This window comes from Urocitellus parryii, chromosome 11 (genome assembly GCF_045843805.1).
Source record: "Urocitellus parryii isolate mUroPar1 chromosome 11, mUroPar1.hap1, whole genome shotgun sequence".
Classification (NCBI taxonomy): Eukaryota; Metazoa; Chordata; class Mammalia; order Rodentia; family Sciuridae; genus Urocitellus; species Urocitellus parryii.
In genome coordinates this window covers 118,452,365-118,468,216 of record NC_135541.1, presented here as the reverse complement: position 1 = coordinate 118,468,216, position 15,852 = coordinate 118,452,365, and the positions used below count along the sequence as shown (strand labels likewise).

The window sequence follows — 15,852 nt, the reverse complement described above, 5'->3', positions numbered from 1 at the left end:
TTCCACCTGGGTGGGGAAGATGAGGGAGATGGTTTATTTATTGGACCGATCATACTGCAAACCGAAATTCCCAGATCACACCAGAACATGTGTGCCAGGGGGAGAATAAGAAATTCAAAAGACAGAAGAGACCCTGACTTCCTGTCCCCTGCTTTGCAGACCCTCCTACCGTGACCCTGTCCATTGAGCCGCAGACGGTGCAGGAAGGCGAGCGTGTTGTCTTCACGTGCCAGGCCACAGCCAACCCCGAGATCCTGGGCTATAGGTGATAGGGTCGGGGCTGGGAGCGCTCTGGGAGGGATAGTGAGACCAGGAGGTGGGGGTACTGTGGAGGCCAGTGTCCTCGGAGGTAGCGGAGAGAGGATGGCAAGTCCTGATCCCACTTCTGTGCTGCGTCCTCCCCCAGGTGGGCCAAGGGGGGCTTCCTGATTGAAGATGCCCAGGAGAGCCGCTACGAGACCAACGTCGACTACTCCTTCTTCACGGAGCCCGTGTCTTGTGAGGTCCACAACAAAGTGGGCAGTACCAACGTCAGCACTTTAGTAAACGTCCACTGTGAGTAGCTAAAGGGACAGGGACGGGAAGAGGGGGCCTTCGAAGGGCGGAGGGTGGGGGTGGTGAAAGGACCCACGCAGCTCAAGGAGCTGACGGTGGGAAATAATCAGAGGGGTAGCGGGATGGGTGTTGGCCCCCCAGTGAGCTTCGGACCTGACCAGCTGCTTGTGTTTACCTCAGTTGCCCCCCGGATTGTAGTTGACCCCAAGCCCACGACTACAGACATTGGCTCTGACGTGACGCTCACCTGTGTCTGGGTGGGGAATCCCCCGCTCACCCTCACCTGGACCAAGAAGGACTCAAACATGGTAAGAGTCTCCCTGTCCATCCTGCATGGGGACGGAGGGCTGTGGCCGTGGGGGCCTAGCAAGGGGCAAGGAGGGGGGCAGGGTTCTTTTTCAAGTTGAACCTGGGCTATACAGCGAGGGTCCTGCCACGTGGAGGAGAAGGGCCCTTCCCCTGCTCACAAGACAGCTGACCCCTTCAGAGGCGGTGGGAGGGACAAGCTGGCCTAAGGCAGGGGATGAGGCTGGTGGGGGAGGAGTAAAGAGGGCCCGGGGTAACATGGCTCTGGTGGCACCAGATCCAGGAAATTCATGGGGTAACATGGCTCTGGTGGCACAAGATCCAGGAAATTCACGGTGCACAGGAAGGGGGGACGCCAGAATGACGCACTAGAGAAGAGAGGTTTGGGCTCCGCCGCTCTAGAGACCCACCCAATGGGGGCCTAGTGACAGTTTGGACTTTTTCTTAAAATCACTGCAGCCTCCACCTGCCCTGGCTGGCCTCCTCTCAGCCCCTGGCCTCTCTTGCACAGATGATCTGTTTCAGTGCCAGTGTGTTTAGAGTCAGGGGAAGGATCGAACGGACTCGGGAACCCCATCTCCCTGCTGGGAATTCACCTGTGGCCCTTCCTGCTTTCTTTCCAATGCCTCCAATGCGGGGCCCTCACGGACCTAGGGGCCCAGGCCTCCTGGCTCCCCACCCGAGGCTGCTCTCTCTGCCCAGGTTCTGAGTAACAGCAACCAACTGCTTCTGAAGTCGGTGACCCAGGCCGATGCCGGCACCTACACCTGCCGGGCCATCGTGCCTCGGATCGGGGTGGCTGAGCGGGAGGTGCCACTTTACGTGAATGGTGAGTGGCCTGAGTGGGGTGGGGTGGGGTGGGGGCTCCTGACTGCAGGATCCGACGGGCCCTGACCGCGTCTTCTCGCTCGCAGGGCCCCCCATCATCTCCAGCGAGGCGGTGCAGTACGCTGTGAGAGGCGACGGTGGCAAAGTGGAATGCTTCATAGGGAGCACTCCACCCCCGGACCGCATCGTGAGTGCTGGGACCCAGCCTGGACCCCAGCCCCTGCTGCTCTGCCCACTGCCTCTGGCTTGGCGCCTTCCATGTCCTCACCCCCTTTCCTGGTCTTCTAACCCTCTGCCTTTCTGTTCCCTTCTCACCTCCTTATTTATGCGGGTGACCGTGGGCAAGTTTCACAGCGTTTTGAACCTCAGTTGCTTGACCTGTAAACTCTCCTCCTGCATCCCCAGTGCTTTCTGGTCCTCCCACCTGGCCTGCCTTCCCCCTCCCTCCCCACGGGCTTTCCTTCCCACCTGCCCCATTCTCCTCTCCCTTCTCCTGCATCCCTCCTCCCAGCCCCTCTCCACTCCTCCCTCCTCCCACCACACCATGAGCCATTAATTCGTTCCATGACCATTAACCGTCAAACCCCTCATCACATTTAATGACCATTTGGCTAACTCCAGGGCTGCCCAGGGACACTTCATTACCACGGCCGCCCGGGCAGCCGACGGCTGGGCTCCCGGGGGGCCATCTTTGCAGAGCTGGGAGGATTGATCCCTGGAAAGGAGCCAGTTAGTTCTCAGCTGCTCCCCTTCCTTAGCTCCACTCTGTGAGTGAGGACAGGGTGGTGGGGCAGGCAGGGATCTGGGGGATGCTCCTCTCTGGTTCCTTCCTGCCCATGACAAGAGCCTGCAGGTGGGTGGGTGGGTCTCCAGTGCCAGCATTGCAAGTTCTTGTGGGTTGGTCAAAGATAAGATTGTGGCTCAGCGGGAGAGCACTTGCCTAGCACCTGTGAGGCACTGGGTTCCATCCTTAGCACCACATAAAAAATAAATAAAGGCTAAAGATTGAGTTATGGAATCACAGACTTTAGAGCTAGAAGAAGTTTTGAGTATCGCCCATTTCTAGCCTGATTCTCTCATTTTATAGACAAAGAAACTGAGACCTAGAAAGGGAAAGAGAGGCCACACAGGGATGCGGGGATAGGAGAGAGCCAAGATTATAGTCCAAGGTCCTCAAATCCAATCCAGAACTTTTCTCTGCAACATTGGGGGCTCCCTTTTTTGGGTCAGCTGTATTCACATCACCCAGGGTCATAATTAAAAGATCCCGAGATCTCTTCCCTGGAGATGGTACTTTCTAAAGAATCTCCCCAGGTAAATTTGATGTCCTCCTGCTCCTCAATGCTAAGGGTCTGAGGCAGTAGGTGTGACGTTGGTTATAGGGTAAGTGTTGGGCAGGTCTTAGGATGCACAGGGCAGATGGGGGCGAGGGGGCTAGAGGGAGGATCGGGCAACACCCGGGCAAATGCTTCTGCTACTTCCCGCTTTCTGACCTTCCTTCCTGTACCCCCCCACCCCAGGCTTGGGCATGGAAGGAGAACTTCCTAGAGGTGGGGACCCTGGAACGATACACGGTGGAGAGGACCAACTCGGGCAGCGGGGTGTTGTCCACACTCACCATCAACAATGTCATGGAGGCCGACTTCCAGACCCACTACAACTGCACGGCCTGGAACAGCTTTGGGCCCGGCACAGCCATCATCCAGCTGGAAGAGCGAGGTGACTGGCCATGCTGGCTGTCCAGCCCAGCCCAGGGCAGCCCGGGGATTCTGCTCCCTCTTCTCTCCAGAGCAAGGCTCTGAAAGAGAGAGAGGACTCCTTCTTCTGAGTAGCAGCACCAGATGCTGGCCTTGTGCTCAGTGGGGAAATCTGCTCCCTTATGAACATTTACTGAGCATCTTTATGGGCCAGACTCTGCAGGAGGGGCTGCAGGGACAGTCTTGCCCACAAATAGCTTTCAGCTTAGTGGAGGAGCTCACAGAGTGGAAGCAAATGAATTCAGACAGAGAAAAATTAAGTGATCTGTACAAGGAGGTAACACTACCTATCTCGTTGGGTGTTTTGTTAGGACTCAGGGAGACAATATTTACAAAATGCCTGGTGTGCAACAGTGCTCAGTAAGTTTGGGTTCCCCGGCTGCTTCAAGAATCCCCAGTCTGATAGGAGAGATGTGTCCCTCTTTCTGGCACGGCTGGTCGGATGGACTGCTTTTGACTGATGGGCATCCTCAAGTCGGATGAGGGAAAGACAGCATTTGTTTTTGGTTTTGAGAAATAGGCATTGATGTTGGGCATAGGGAACTATAGAAAATGACTATAGAGATCTCATCGATTTAGGTTTAGCTGAGGATGCTGCAGGGTGTGATGGGGGTCGGGAGAAGACAGTGGTGTGGATGGGGAAGGCGACAAGAGGGTGGAACACAGATGGCAGATCAGAGTGTTTGGAGACAGCTACCCTCAAACAGGGGCCCTGCCCAGGAAGGCGGGACCATGCTTCATGGTCAGGTGGACCAAAAAAGGAAGAGACAGACTAACCAAGGACCAGAGTCAAGCCGATGCCCAGCTGCAGGGATGGGACACAGCCATGAAGTCAAATCTAGTCTGGCTAAAGCATTACAATCCGGCAACAATCCAGATCTCCCTCTCCATTGCCACCTGAACTTGAACCTCATATGGTCCACAGACTCAGTCCCAATTTAGCCTTGTACAGGGTTGCCACTGTGGCTCATGGCCCATCTTGAGCGCAGGTCCCCAGTATGGCTCTGTCCTCACCCTGTTCCTTTCCTTCCCCTGTCGGAAGAGGTGTTACCTGTGGGCATCATCGCGGGGGCCACCATCGGCGCAGGCATCCTGGTCATCTTCTTCTTCATTGCCTTGGTATTTTTCCTCTATCGACGCCGCAAAGGCAGTGAGTATGGTCCCCGTGCAGCCACAGCACACCTATCCCCACTGCATGCGCATTCATTCCCGGGCACGCGGCAGACAGTGCCCGTGTCGAGCCAAAGGGGTGGCAGTTGAGCTTCCTAGCTCATGGGGGGGTGGGGGGACTAGAAGCAGACACGGCAGAAAGCATGTGGCCCAGCTGCATCTCCCTGTCCCAGGTCGTAAAGATGTGACCCTGAGGAAGCTGGACATCAAGGTGGAAACTGTGAACCGAGAGCCACTCACCATGCATTCTGACCGGGAAGACGATACTGCCAGCGTCTCCACGGCCACCCGGGTCATGAAGGCCATCTACTCGGTGAGGGTCCCCTTCTTGACCAGCTCCACCCAGCTCTCTGAGAACTGCTGTTGCTCTCCCTTGCCTCAGTTTACCATAGTCCGGCCATGCACGCCCACACACAGATAAACCCACTTCCACACACTTGCACACTCACACCCAAGCACACATACACATGCCAGGTTGGTTTCCCTCCAGGGGAGGACAGGGAGGGGTGGGGTTCTCTTAGGCTTCTTTTGTCCCGTCTTTCTGCCACACAGTCCCAGAGTTAGAACTCCTTAGGTGTTTTCTGCTCCAATTCCCTCATCACCGAGATGAGGCAACAGCCCCAAAGAGCAGCAGGCACATACACAAGGTCACACTGCATGTTAGCCACAGAATCCGTGCTGGGTAGCCAGGTGCAGTGGTGCACACCTGTAATTCCAGAGGCTCAGGAGGCCGAGGCAGGAGGAGCACCAGGCCCATCTGGGATATTTAGCAAGAGCCTGTCTCAGAATACAAGATAAAATATAAAAAGGTCTGGGGATGTGGCTCGGTGGTAGAGCACCCCTGGGTGCAATCCCCAGTACCTGCTGGAAGCCAGGTCTCTGGCCTCCTCCGGCCACATCCCAGTGCCTCTGCTGGGGGAAGACAGAGAATGCAAGTCTGCCTCTGACCCCAGACCTTTCCCTTAGCAGGTGGCCTCTGGGCATGGGGACGGGGTTGGCGAGGGGGGACAAGAGCAGGGCCCCCATCTCCTGACACCCGCTCCTGCCGCTCTGCAGTCCTTTAAGGATGATGTGGATCTGAAGCAGGACCTGCGCTGTGACACCATCGACACGCGGGAGGAGTATGAGATGAAGGTGGGAAAGGGCTGAGGCTGGCTGGGGGCTGGTTGAGGACCACCTGGGAAATTGGGGTCCAGGGCCTGCTATTGGAGGAGGCCTGTGGAAGGTAGCCGGGTGGAGTGGCGCTGGATAGGAACAGGGAGAGCCAGAGGGGCAGGCCCAGAAAGCCCCGGGAGACTCCAAGAGGAAACTCCAGCCTCCGTGCTCTTCTCTCGTTGCCCCCCAGGACCCCACCAATGGCTACTACAATGTGCGCGCCCACGAAGACCGTCCGTCCTCCAGGGCAGTGCTCTATGCTGACTACCGCGCCCCTGGCCCTGCCCGTTTTGATGGTCGCCCCTCATCCCGTCTTTCCCACTCCAGCGGCTATGCCCAGCTCAATACCTACAGCCGGGCCCCCGCCTCTGACTATGGCCCGGAGCCCACAGCCGCTGGCCCTGCTGCCCCTGCGGGCACCGACACCACCAGCCAGCTGTCCTACGAGAACTACGAGAAGTTCAACTCCCACCCCTTCCCCGGGGCAGCTGGGTACTCCACCTACCGACTGGGCTACCCGCAGGGCCCACCCTCCAGCCTGGAGCGGACCCCGTACGAGGCGTATGACCCCATCGGCAAGTACGCCACGGCCACTCGGTTCTCCTACACCTCTCAGCACTCGGACTACGGCCAGCGGTTCCAGCAGCGCATGCAGACTCACGTGTAGGGGCCAGACCTGGCGGGGGCATCTCTGCGGGGCAGAGGAGAAGGCTTCTCACAGCTGTTCCCTGATATTCAGGGGCGTTGCTAATTGCTCCCTTCTTGGACCAGCCTTCCTCCTCCCACCAAGGCAGGTGGGGAGCAGGTCTCCCAGAAACACCCCGTCCCGAGGATGGTGCTCTGCGCATGCCCCAGCCTCCTGGGCCTGCCCTTCCCTCTTCTTCGGGAGGTTGTGTCTCTTGCGACCTGTGCCCTTGCTGACCCCAGCACGGGGACAGGGAAAGTCAAGGTTGCGGAGAACAGAGGGGGCACTTTTTAGCATTCCCTTTCTATCCCGCCCCTCTGGTCTCCCATAAACAGGCAGGGGGTTGGCAGGCTTTGACCTAGGGGACATTTAAGGATGGGAGTGGGTGGCTCTAGCACAGACAGATGGAAAACAGGATAGCCCACCCAGTCCCTTTGTTTGCTCTCTTGTCTTGGGTGCATCTGTCCCTCAGGGCACTGCCGAAGGGACCTTGGGTTCATGTTGGCTCTTGTCTATAGAACAGCCCTGGGAGCCTTGGCTCAGCTGGGATCAAAATGTCAGTCACCCTAGCTGCCACTGTGGATATCTGTCAGGGTGCAGCGGGATCAAGTTGCAGGTGTGGTGGAGAAGGAAAGGTCAGGTCCGTGTCCTGATGGATCAGCGAGAGACCACTGTGCGCTGCTGCTGCTGCGTGGCAGTTCCCAGAACCCACACTAGAGGGAGGCACTCGAGCCCCGTTTTCTGCCCCACTTCCTGGCTTTGACTCTTGAGCCTGCTTGGGGAGTAAGTAGTAGGTTGAGATAGAGGTGTTGCAAGCTATTTTGCAAAGGCAACAACAACAACAACAACAAAAAATGATGAAAACCTCATCTGGAAAGAAGCTGTAGGGGTTACCTCGCCCAAATACAAGTCCCAGTGGAAAGAAAAAGGGATACCTGTTCTTCTCCACCAAGTTCCCGACACCCTCCATTACCCTTTCAGTCTCTAAGCACTTTGAATTCATTTTATACATTCAGGTGGTCCAGGTGGGCTCCAACAGGGTTAGGGAAGGGCATGGGTCTCTGACTCTGCTGTCTTACCCTAAGCCCCACCAGCTGCTTAGGGCCCACCTCCCAGAGGGCCGGGAGAGGTTCTTTCTAGGAAAGTTCTGGTTTAAGTGTCTTTTTTCCCTCCTTGGACCAATCCGACTCCTTCCTCCACTTCAGTGCCTTGAGTGTCTAGCTTTGGGTGACCGTCCCTGTGTGGGCAGGGAGCGGTACTTGGGAAGCTCCAGACAGGCTGTCAAGGGTTACCGTGTCAGAGGAGAGTGAGGGGAGAGGACCTGGAGGGAAAGGAGGCCTGGAGATGGCCCTGAGGGGGAGCTCAGCGCTGACCCGGGTGGAGGAGGAGGCATGGAAGGGCACTGCGGGCATTCCAAAGCCCATGCTCTCGTCCCACCCCCACGTGCACCCGCGCCCACGCACATTCCATGCCATCACTTCTCAGCTGCCACCTTCTGACCAAAGAGAACAGGCATCCCAAAGAGAATCGGTACCCTTGCCCGGCCTTGTCTGCCCGAGGAGCTGCGTCTGCAGCTTGCCTCCTCCGCCCATGGCCAGCCCGATGGGAGGGGGACTCCGGTGCAATTCCCAGAATGCTCCTTGCCCTTTCTCGGTGGTCACCATTCATTAGTCATGTTCGCTTTAATGAGTTACATGCTCATCAGCCACGGGCCATCACCACCCCTTGCAGATGGCTCCGTGGGGTGACATTCCTAGACACCCTCTCACAGGTGAAGACTAAGTCAGACCCCGGAAGCCAGCAGCTGCAGTTCCAGCCTGCCCCTGTGTCCTCTGCCACTTGAGCCGGACAGTCCCTGCAGAATGGGACCTACCTGGGGTATTTACGGCTTCCTGCTGTATCCCACCCCTGGAAGCTCATACGGTCCTACGGAGTCCTCATGGGAGCACAGAGAGAAGGCTTTAAGAATGCAGGTTCCTGTGCAGATAAATTTGTGCAAATTTTTCATAGGCACCAGCAGCTATGGCTAATCTAAACAATTGAAGCCTAAATAGGGTTACCTTTAAAACAGGAGAATTCAAGGTATTCAATTGTGTTTGGGAATTGGGCTTTTCGGTTTTAACTGTGGAAACCTGCATGGTGGACCAAGTGGGATAGCTTTTCTAGGGAGGAGAAGATGCCCTTGATCCCAGAGCTCTGTTATCTGAAGCTATAGTCCCCAACATTGCATTGCCCCAGGACTTGGCAATCCTGATTCCCTTGGACATTACCATCCCAGTGGGAAGGGCACGGGGCTAGTGGTCAGGAGATCCAGGACCCAGTTCCGGTGCTGGGTTCATTCACAGAGTGGCCTGGCCTAACCTCTGTGTTCATTGCCTCCAACTTTCTGTCCTGCGAGATGAGGGGAGAGCGTTACACAAACCTGAAAGGATTCCGTTTTGGCTTTGTTCACCTGAGGAGGTGCCATGCAGGGCTGTGCATCCCTGGCAAGGAGTTGGGAGCAGTCAGCAATCTGTGAGGGTTGGGGAGCTCAGGGGTTCTCCCCTACTGAAAGAAGCTTTCACCATGTGCTTCATTATCTTGTCAGAAGTGTTGTGAATTAATTTCCACCAGAAACCCCTTTATTACAAGCAGCAACAGCTACCCTAGTTATCTGTGTTGCTTCCCACTTGATTCTGACAGGTTTGCAAAGAGATTCTGTGGCTAGAGAAGGGCATAGTGGGTTTCCTTTAGTTTGCTCCCAGGTGACAGGCATCTATTTCTTGGTGGGGAGTGGTAATTGGTCCTCGAAACACTCCTATGGTCCGAAGAATAACTCCTCCTGCTTACTGAACAAGATGAAACCTGCAGTCCAGATGTTTCGAGCTGGGCTGGGAGTGGGTCCAGCTGACCTCTCCATGAGGGAGCGGGTGGGGGAAAGAGGAGGCAAGTGGTTTTGACATAAGCTTTGGGTCCCAAAAAGGTTCTTATTACCTTGGATGAGCCATGGTCTCTCTGCTTGTGAAGGGCCCAGCCTGCATCCTAAATCCTGGGTCCCTCAAAGTGTAGCCATCGAGTTTGCATGAAACAAAACTCATCGTAGTGAGAAAGGACAGTAGTACCAGGCATGAGAGCAGTGCTAGGTTCTCAAATATCGAGCTTGGAATGGAAGGTTAGTTTGACCACCCTGTCGGCCAGCGATACTTATCCAGCAGTTTCTGCTTTCCTTACGATTTTGAGGGAGGCTTCTTCTGCCTTTCAGGATGGAGCACATGGCAGGGGAGTCTCTTGCCCTCCACTTCTGTGGTGAACCTGCAGACACTGTCAGGAGCATCACGTCCCGGGCTCCTTAGAGTCAGATGGCCACAAACACGGTACACCTGGACACACACAGCAATGTTAGCCCAGTGGGGTGTGTGGAAACCAAGGTTAAGGCCAAGACCCCAACTGGGAGTGAGCTGACTTGGTCACAACCTTACTCTTTGCTGTGTGGGCGGTTTGTCCCGATGGCTGAACTGCAGGACCTCCCAGAGCCGCCCTGGGCTCGGAAACCCTGGTTCTCTATCATTTCAGTTCTGTGTGACCTGAGGCAGGTCACTGCTCTGTGCCTCTGCAGCCCATTCTGCATGTCCAGGGAGTCACCGGAGAGAACTAGTCAGGCTCCTGACCCTAGTGAGCCCAGAGAGGGTGTCACGAGGGGACACTGAGGCGCACCGGCAAACCAGCGTCACTACGCATGCATTTTTGTGAAAAAGCTACAGAATTGGCATCTATAGATCCCATTCCCTTCTCCATGTCCCCCAGGGTATTTCTCCTCCTCTTGTCAAAGCCTGGCTGTTGGCGAGGCTGTTGGCTCACCTCTGGCAGCTTGGTTCTGACACTCAACCTCTGAGCTGCTGAGGAGAGGCGTGGCTGGGGGATCTCTGAATTGGGGAGATGGGGCAGAATCCCATTTTCTTGTATCACTGTGAGGGAGCTCCAGGCCCTGCCCCTGGAGAGATCATTGCTGCGCAGAAGTCACAGGCCATACTGGGCAGTTCCGGTACAGGGCTGCCCTTTAAAAAAAAAATAATAACAACAACAATAATAATAACTCCATGTGCACACGACTCTCGTTCATTCCTACCGTTCCACTGTTCCCCATCCCTGGGCTTCTTGCTGGCCCCGACCACTGGCCTCTGAGTTGGTGTGGGTCAGGACTTCTGGAGCATTCAGATGTAGCCCCTGGGAACACCCAAATTCTGGGGAGAAAGAACAGCCAAGTTGCCAATACAATCAAAACTCTTGACCCAATCTCACTAGCAATAGTGACCCAGAGGAGTTTGGCTGCCTCTAACTTCACCAGAAAGAGGCCCAAGGCTCCCTGTGGTCACATTTTCTACCCCAGCCTTTCTTGGGATTGTAACCTCTATTTCTGGCTCCAGTTGAATTTTTCTCCACCCAAATCCCAATCGATGGATCCATGATGATAATTAAGAGAAGAGAAAAAGAAATATTATTTTTGTTAGGACAAACCATCGTAGATTTTTAGCAATGTGTATCTGTGTGTCCCTCACACCTTTTCCTATTCTGCCTTTGTTTTTTTCTTTTTTTTAAATATTATGTACTATATTTTTAGTCTCAAACGCACTATATATTATATATATTTAATTTTTTATATATATAAATATAAATGTTTTAAAAAGTATGATGTTTTGTGTTATTTAGTACGCAAGCAACTAGTTACTTCTCGGTCTGACTGGGTTTGGAGTGAAATGGTCCAGGTTTGGGTTTGAGATTGCAGAAGCTGTATATTTAGGTCACCTCCACACTATGTGCAAACATTTCATTCACCCGTTTGTGACTATTGCAGAACCCTGAGGCCAGTTACAGCAGTTCAGAGACAAATACTAGGAGCTCTGGGGGTTTTCCTGTTTGTTCATTTGTTTGTTTTGAACATAGACTCCCAATGTTCTGTACCCGGCCTGATTATGAGCACGAGAAAGGGGGAGCATTTGAACCTGGGGTTCAGGTCCCAAAGAAATTGGGAGTGGGTGTGCAAGCAGGGTTTGGTTTCATTTATTAAAATGCTGTGGTTTGGGTAAAAAGCAAAAGGTTACCAAGCCTCCAATCTTTGGAACTTGTGGTGAAAGAGATGGTTTGGCAGTGTGCACACAGAGAAATCTTAAATTTTCTGAGTTTAGTAGAGTTTTTCTGGGATTTCACCGTGAGTAGTTTGCGGGAGCATTTGATACCTGGAATTATTTTCGGATAATGATTTTGAAAGCTATAACTCATATGAGAGTAATGCTGTGGCTTATCATTTTCCTCATCCAGTTAATGACCGAGCAGGCTCAAGACTGATTATAGGAGCCTTTTTGTACACATGGGACACAGAACACAGCCAGGGATATGGGATGTAAGAACTGAAAAAAAAATATATTTTCCATATAATGCAAACTGTTTCTAAGAAGGTTGGAGGTTACAGCCCAGGAGCTGAAGCCCAGGGAGGTTATAGGTGCAAGAGGTCTGGAATCTGGAGGCACGTGGTCAGGACTATGTCTATAGGTTCCCAAGGTGAGTATAATCTAGATAGGAATGAGAGGCCCAGTGCGGGGCGAATGTAGAGGCTGAAGCCAGGTAAACTGCACTGGTACAGATTTAAAAAAAAAAAATTGCATCCATAGTCAGCATCTAGAAGCAAATAGATCACCCAGATTCAGCAGTACAGGCCTAGAATCCCATCCCAGCCACTCTGGAGGCTGTCGAGAGGATTGCAAGTTCAAAGCCAGCCTCAGCAACTTAGTGAGACCCTGTCTCAAAAAAAAAAAAAAAAAAAAAAAAAAAATCAAAAGGGCTGGGGATGTGACTCAGTGGCAAGTCCACCAAAAAAAAAAAAAAAAAAAGAGAGAGAGAAAGAGACAAATAGATGACTGTGGGGGAGGGGAGGGGATAGACGGAGAAGAAGCAAAGTTAAGCAAACATGGAGGCCCAGGTGAAGTCTGGTTAGGCCAAGTGGTGTTGGCTGGGATGTCCTGTTCTTTGAGTCTGTTTGTGTGTCCTCACTTCCCGGGCAGCTTCCTGTGTCCAGTTAGGATATGTTTTATTCATCTCTGCTTCCCCAGAGCCTAGCACAGGGCCAGCAGATATTTGGGGACAAGTCTGCGTATTGGGCATGAGGCTCCGCTGGACCAACCCACTCTCTTAACCACAGAAAGGCCACAGGGGCTAGTCCTGTGTTGTATATTGGGCCTCATCCTGTACCAGAGGCCCCAGGACAAATCATCATGACACAGCCGCTATGTCACCAAGCATGACGAAGCTTTAAAAGCCACTCTACTGTCTCTTGTGAGGTCTGCCTCACCACCAGAGCTCCTGGCTGAGCTTCGGACATGTACCCTTTTGCACTTTCACACCAAAGAGTGAAGTTCAAAGTCCTCCAGGGTCTGACCCAAACCAGACCACAGTCTAAGGACCGTGCCTTGTTTGCAGTATGGCCCTGGTTCTCTGCTGCTGCCCAAGCTCTTCTCTGCCCATATCTCTTTACCTTCTCATTTCCAAATTTTACTTATCCTGAGGGTTCAGCTCTAAGGCCTTTTCCTTGTCCTCTGGGAAACTGTCGTCACCTTTTCTCCCTCCCATTAATACCTTCTGCTTTGATCACAGGGTTTGGTGTATAACGCATCAGCGCTTCTCTCCTAAAAGAAGGACACATGAAGGCAGAGGTCATGTATCACTTATTTGTGTCCCCATCACCCAACCAGCATGCCTAGCCTGGAGCTGCTCCGTGTGTGCGGGAAGTGGGGGGGATGTGGGCAGGGGAGGGGGAGTGGTGAAACAGTGAGTCAAGGGGGTTGAACCTGGAGGAGCTCGTGCAGGGTGAAGCAGTACCCCATGGTGTAGAGAGGCATGGACTCAGGTCAGTGCCAAGTGGATGAACATGACCAGTGCTGATACCGAGCTCTCTCTGAGTCCCCGGGGGCTGCTGGGCAATGCCAATCTGACTACTTTGGGCCAACATGCTATAAACAGAAGTGACATGTCACTTCCAGACCAAAGCATTTAATTGCCAGTGTGAGGCTCTCCAGCTTTTTTTCCCCCCTCTGCCACAGTGTCAGGAGCTCATTGATTCCAGATGGTGCAGTTTTACAATAGTGAATCTCTCTGCCCAGGTCCCTGAGTGACTATGTGAAGCAGAGTCTCTTTGCCAACCCGTGAACACGCAATTTGAAGGAGAAACGAATATTATTTAGATACTTTTATCTCGCCTGTGGTGCTGGGGATCAGACCCAGAGCCTTACACATGCTAAGCCCATGCTCTAGGACTGAGCTACTTGTGGTTGTTTGTTACAGCAGCACAATGTGTCCTATCCTGATTAGCACAGAGAGTGTTAAAATCCTTCCTTCACATTTGGTCCTTGGGTAAACTACTTCCTATCTATATATCTCTCTTTTCTCCTTTGTGAAAGAGACTGGTAATAGTTCCTATTCCAGGGAAAGTATTTAGCAGAATGCTAGCACAGAGTCCTCAGTAAATGTCAATATTTGTTAATCTAGAGGAAGGGGAGCAGTGGGCTTCTGCCCCTTTCCTTCCTTTGCCCCTTTCCTTGGAGATCTCAGGAAAATTGACAACAATTGCCTAGAGATTATAACAGGACCTGTTCAGGCGCAGTGGTGCACACCTGTAATCCCAGTGGCTTGGAGGCTGAAGCAGGAGGATCTCGAGTTCTAAGCCAGCCTCAAGAAACTCAGGGAGACCCTGTCTCTAAATAAAATACAAAAAAAGGGCTGGGGATGTGGCTCATTGGTGGAGTGTCCCTGAGTTCAATCCCCAGGACCAAAAACAAATTTATTTATTTATTTATTTTTAAAGTAAACAGAACCTGGTCTCTGAAAAGAGAAGAAATAAGTAGGTTAAAATCCCAGCAAAGCCTGCTGTAACCCTGTGATACCTGGCAGGTCAGCACACCTTCCGGCTACCTATATATCTGTGAAATCTTTCTCGAAGTCTTCCATGAGGGGAATTATTCAAAAGCCTTTTGTAAATAGCAACACACTATTCAAATGTGAGTGGATTATTTTGACCCATTAACACTGTAGCATCCTGCCCCACCCTACCTAGCCCCCACCCCCAGCACCCCAGCCCCTCACCCAGGGGCCTGCCACAGCACCATATGAACAGGCTCTAGTGGTGGACTTGATAGTAGAAGACTGTGCCCATCCAGGTGGGCCTGATGGAGCTCCGCCTGCAGGCCCCAGGCTTCTGAAACCAAAAGACCAGCTCTCAGCAAAGCAGAAACCTGGGGGAGGAGAACGATCCCTCCTTGGCACTCACTTTCCCATTTCCTTTACCCATTGTAATTAGCTACCCAGAGATTACCTCCTGGGGAGAGCGGAGCCATCAGCTCCCAGAATTGAACCACAGAGCTTTGTCTTTGGTTCCTCTCCACTTAATACTGCTCTCTTGGTGGTCGCTAGGCAAACACATCCTGCATTCATTTGCAAACAGGGGTGGGAGGGTGGGGGGATATTTCATATTTTGAGGCTCAGATTAATGTTCCACCTTTCCAAAAGAGACACTGGTGGGGGCCTCTTTTCAAACAGCATCCCGTCAAGATTACTAGCAGATAGCCTGAGGGGTGACCAAAAATCTTGTTTTTCTCAGAGTCCGTGTGATTCCCTCCGTAAAATAGATGTTTACCTGTGGAAAATAGAACCTCAAAAATCGAAGGCGCCTCTGGGGCCATTTGGTCCAAATCTAGACCCAAAGCAGAAGCCCCCATTCAGGCTCAGAGAGAAATGGGTTCTGTGTCAAGGCCGACAGGCGATGATAGGAAAGTAGGGTGTCTTTTTATGAAGTCTGGATTTTGGAATCTGAATGTCTGATCCAGAGAGACAATCCATTGGCCTCTCTGGGCTTCTGTTTCCTCATCGATAAAAATCATCCTTTCATCCCTGCCAAAAGTATTTATTGAACATTTACTGCGTGACAGACAGAATCCCATACGCTGGGAACAAAGCAGGGCACAAAACAGAGTCCCCACTCTCTAAGAGCTACACTGAAATGGCAGAATGCGGACGATCAGCAAATAAACAAAACCGGAGAGTCATAAGCCTTAAGGAGAAGGTGCCATTGGAGAAGGCACTTGTCTTTATAAGTGGACAGGTGAGCTGGGTTGATATCTAGGGGAAGAATAGTCTAGGCAGAGGCAACAGCAGCTGCAAAATCTCTGGTGCAGCCAGGTGCGGTGGTGCACACCTGTAATCCCAGTGGCTCTGGAGCCTGATGAAGGAGGCTCTCAAGTTCAAAGCCAGCCTCAGCAAAAATGAGGCACTAAGCAACTCAGTGAGCCCTGCCTCTAAATAAAATATAAAATAGGGCTGTGGATGTGGCTCAGTGGTCGGATGTCCCTGAGTGTAGAGAGCTCAGGAATCAAC

At 52.8% G+C, this 15,852-nt stretch overlaps 1 protein-coding gene across 1 annotated transcript in view; it reads left to right on the top strand.

The window, feature by feature from the left end:
• The window catches only part of Kirrel1 (kirre like nephrin family adhesion molecule 1), a 100,536-nt gene extending 89,481 nt beyond the window's left edge, over positions 1–11,055 (top strand). The window contains exons 6-15 of the mRNA XM_026415221.2: positions 160–265; positions 407–555; positions 736–863; positions 1,564–1,690; positions 1,776–1,876; positions 3,210–3,408; positions 4,489–4,596; positions 4,790–4,929; positions 5,673–5,750; positions 5,962–11,055. Coding sequence (XP_026271006.2) covers positions 160–265; positions 407–555; positions 736–863; positions 1,564–1,690; positions 1,776–1,876; positions 3,210–3,408; positions 4,489–4,596; positions 4,790–4,929; positions 5,673–5,750; positions 5,962–6,438 — 1,613 coding nt within the window. The 3' untranslated portion in view covers positions 6,439–11,055. The remainder of the gene's footprint in view (positions 1–159; positions 266–406; positions 556–735; positions 864–1,563; positions 1,691–1,775; positions 1,877–3,209; positions 3,409–4,488; positions 4,597–4,789; positions 4,930–5,672; positions 5,751–5,961) is intronic.
• Positions 11,056–15,852: the final 4,797 nt, after the last annotated feature.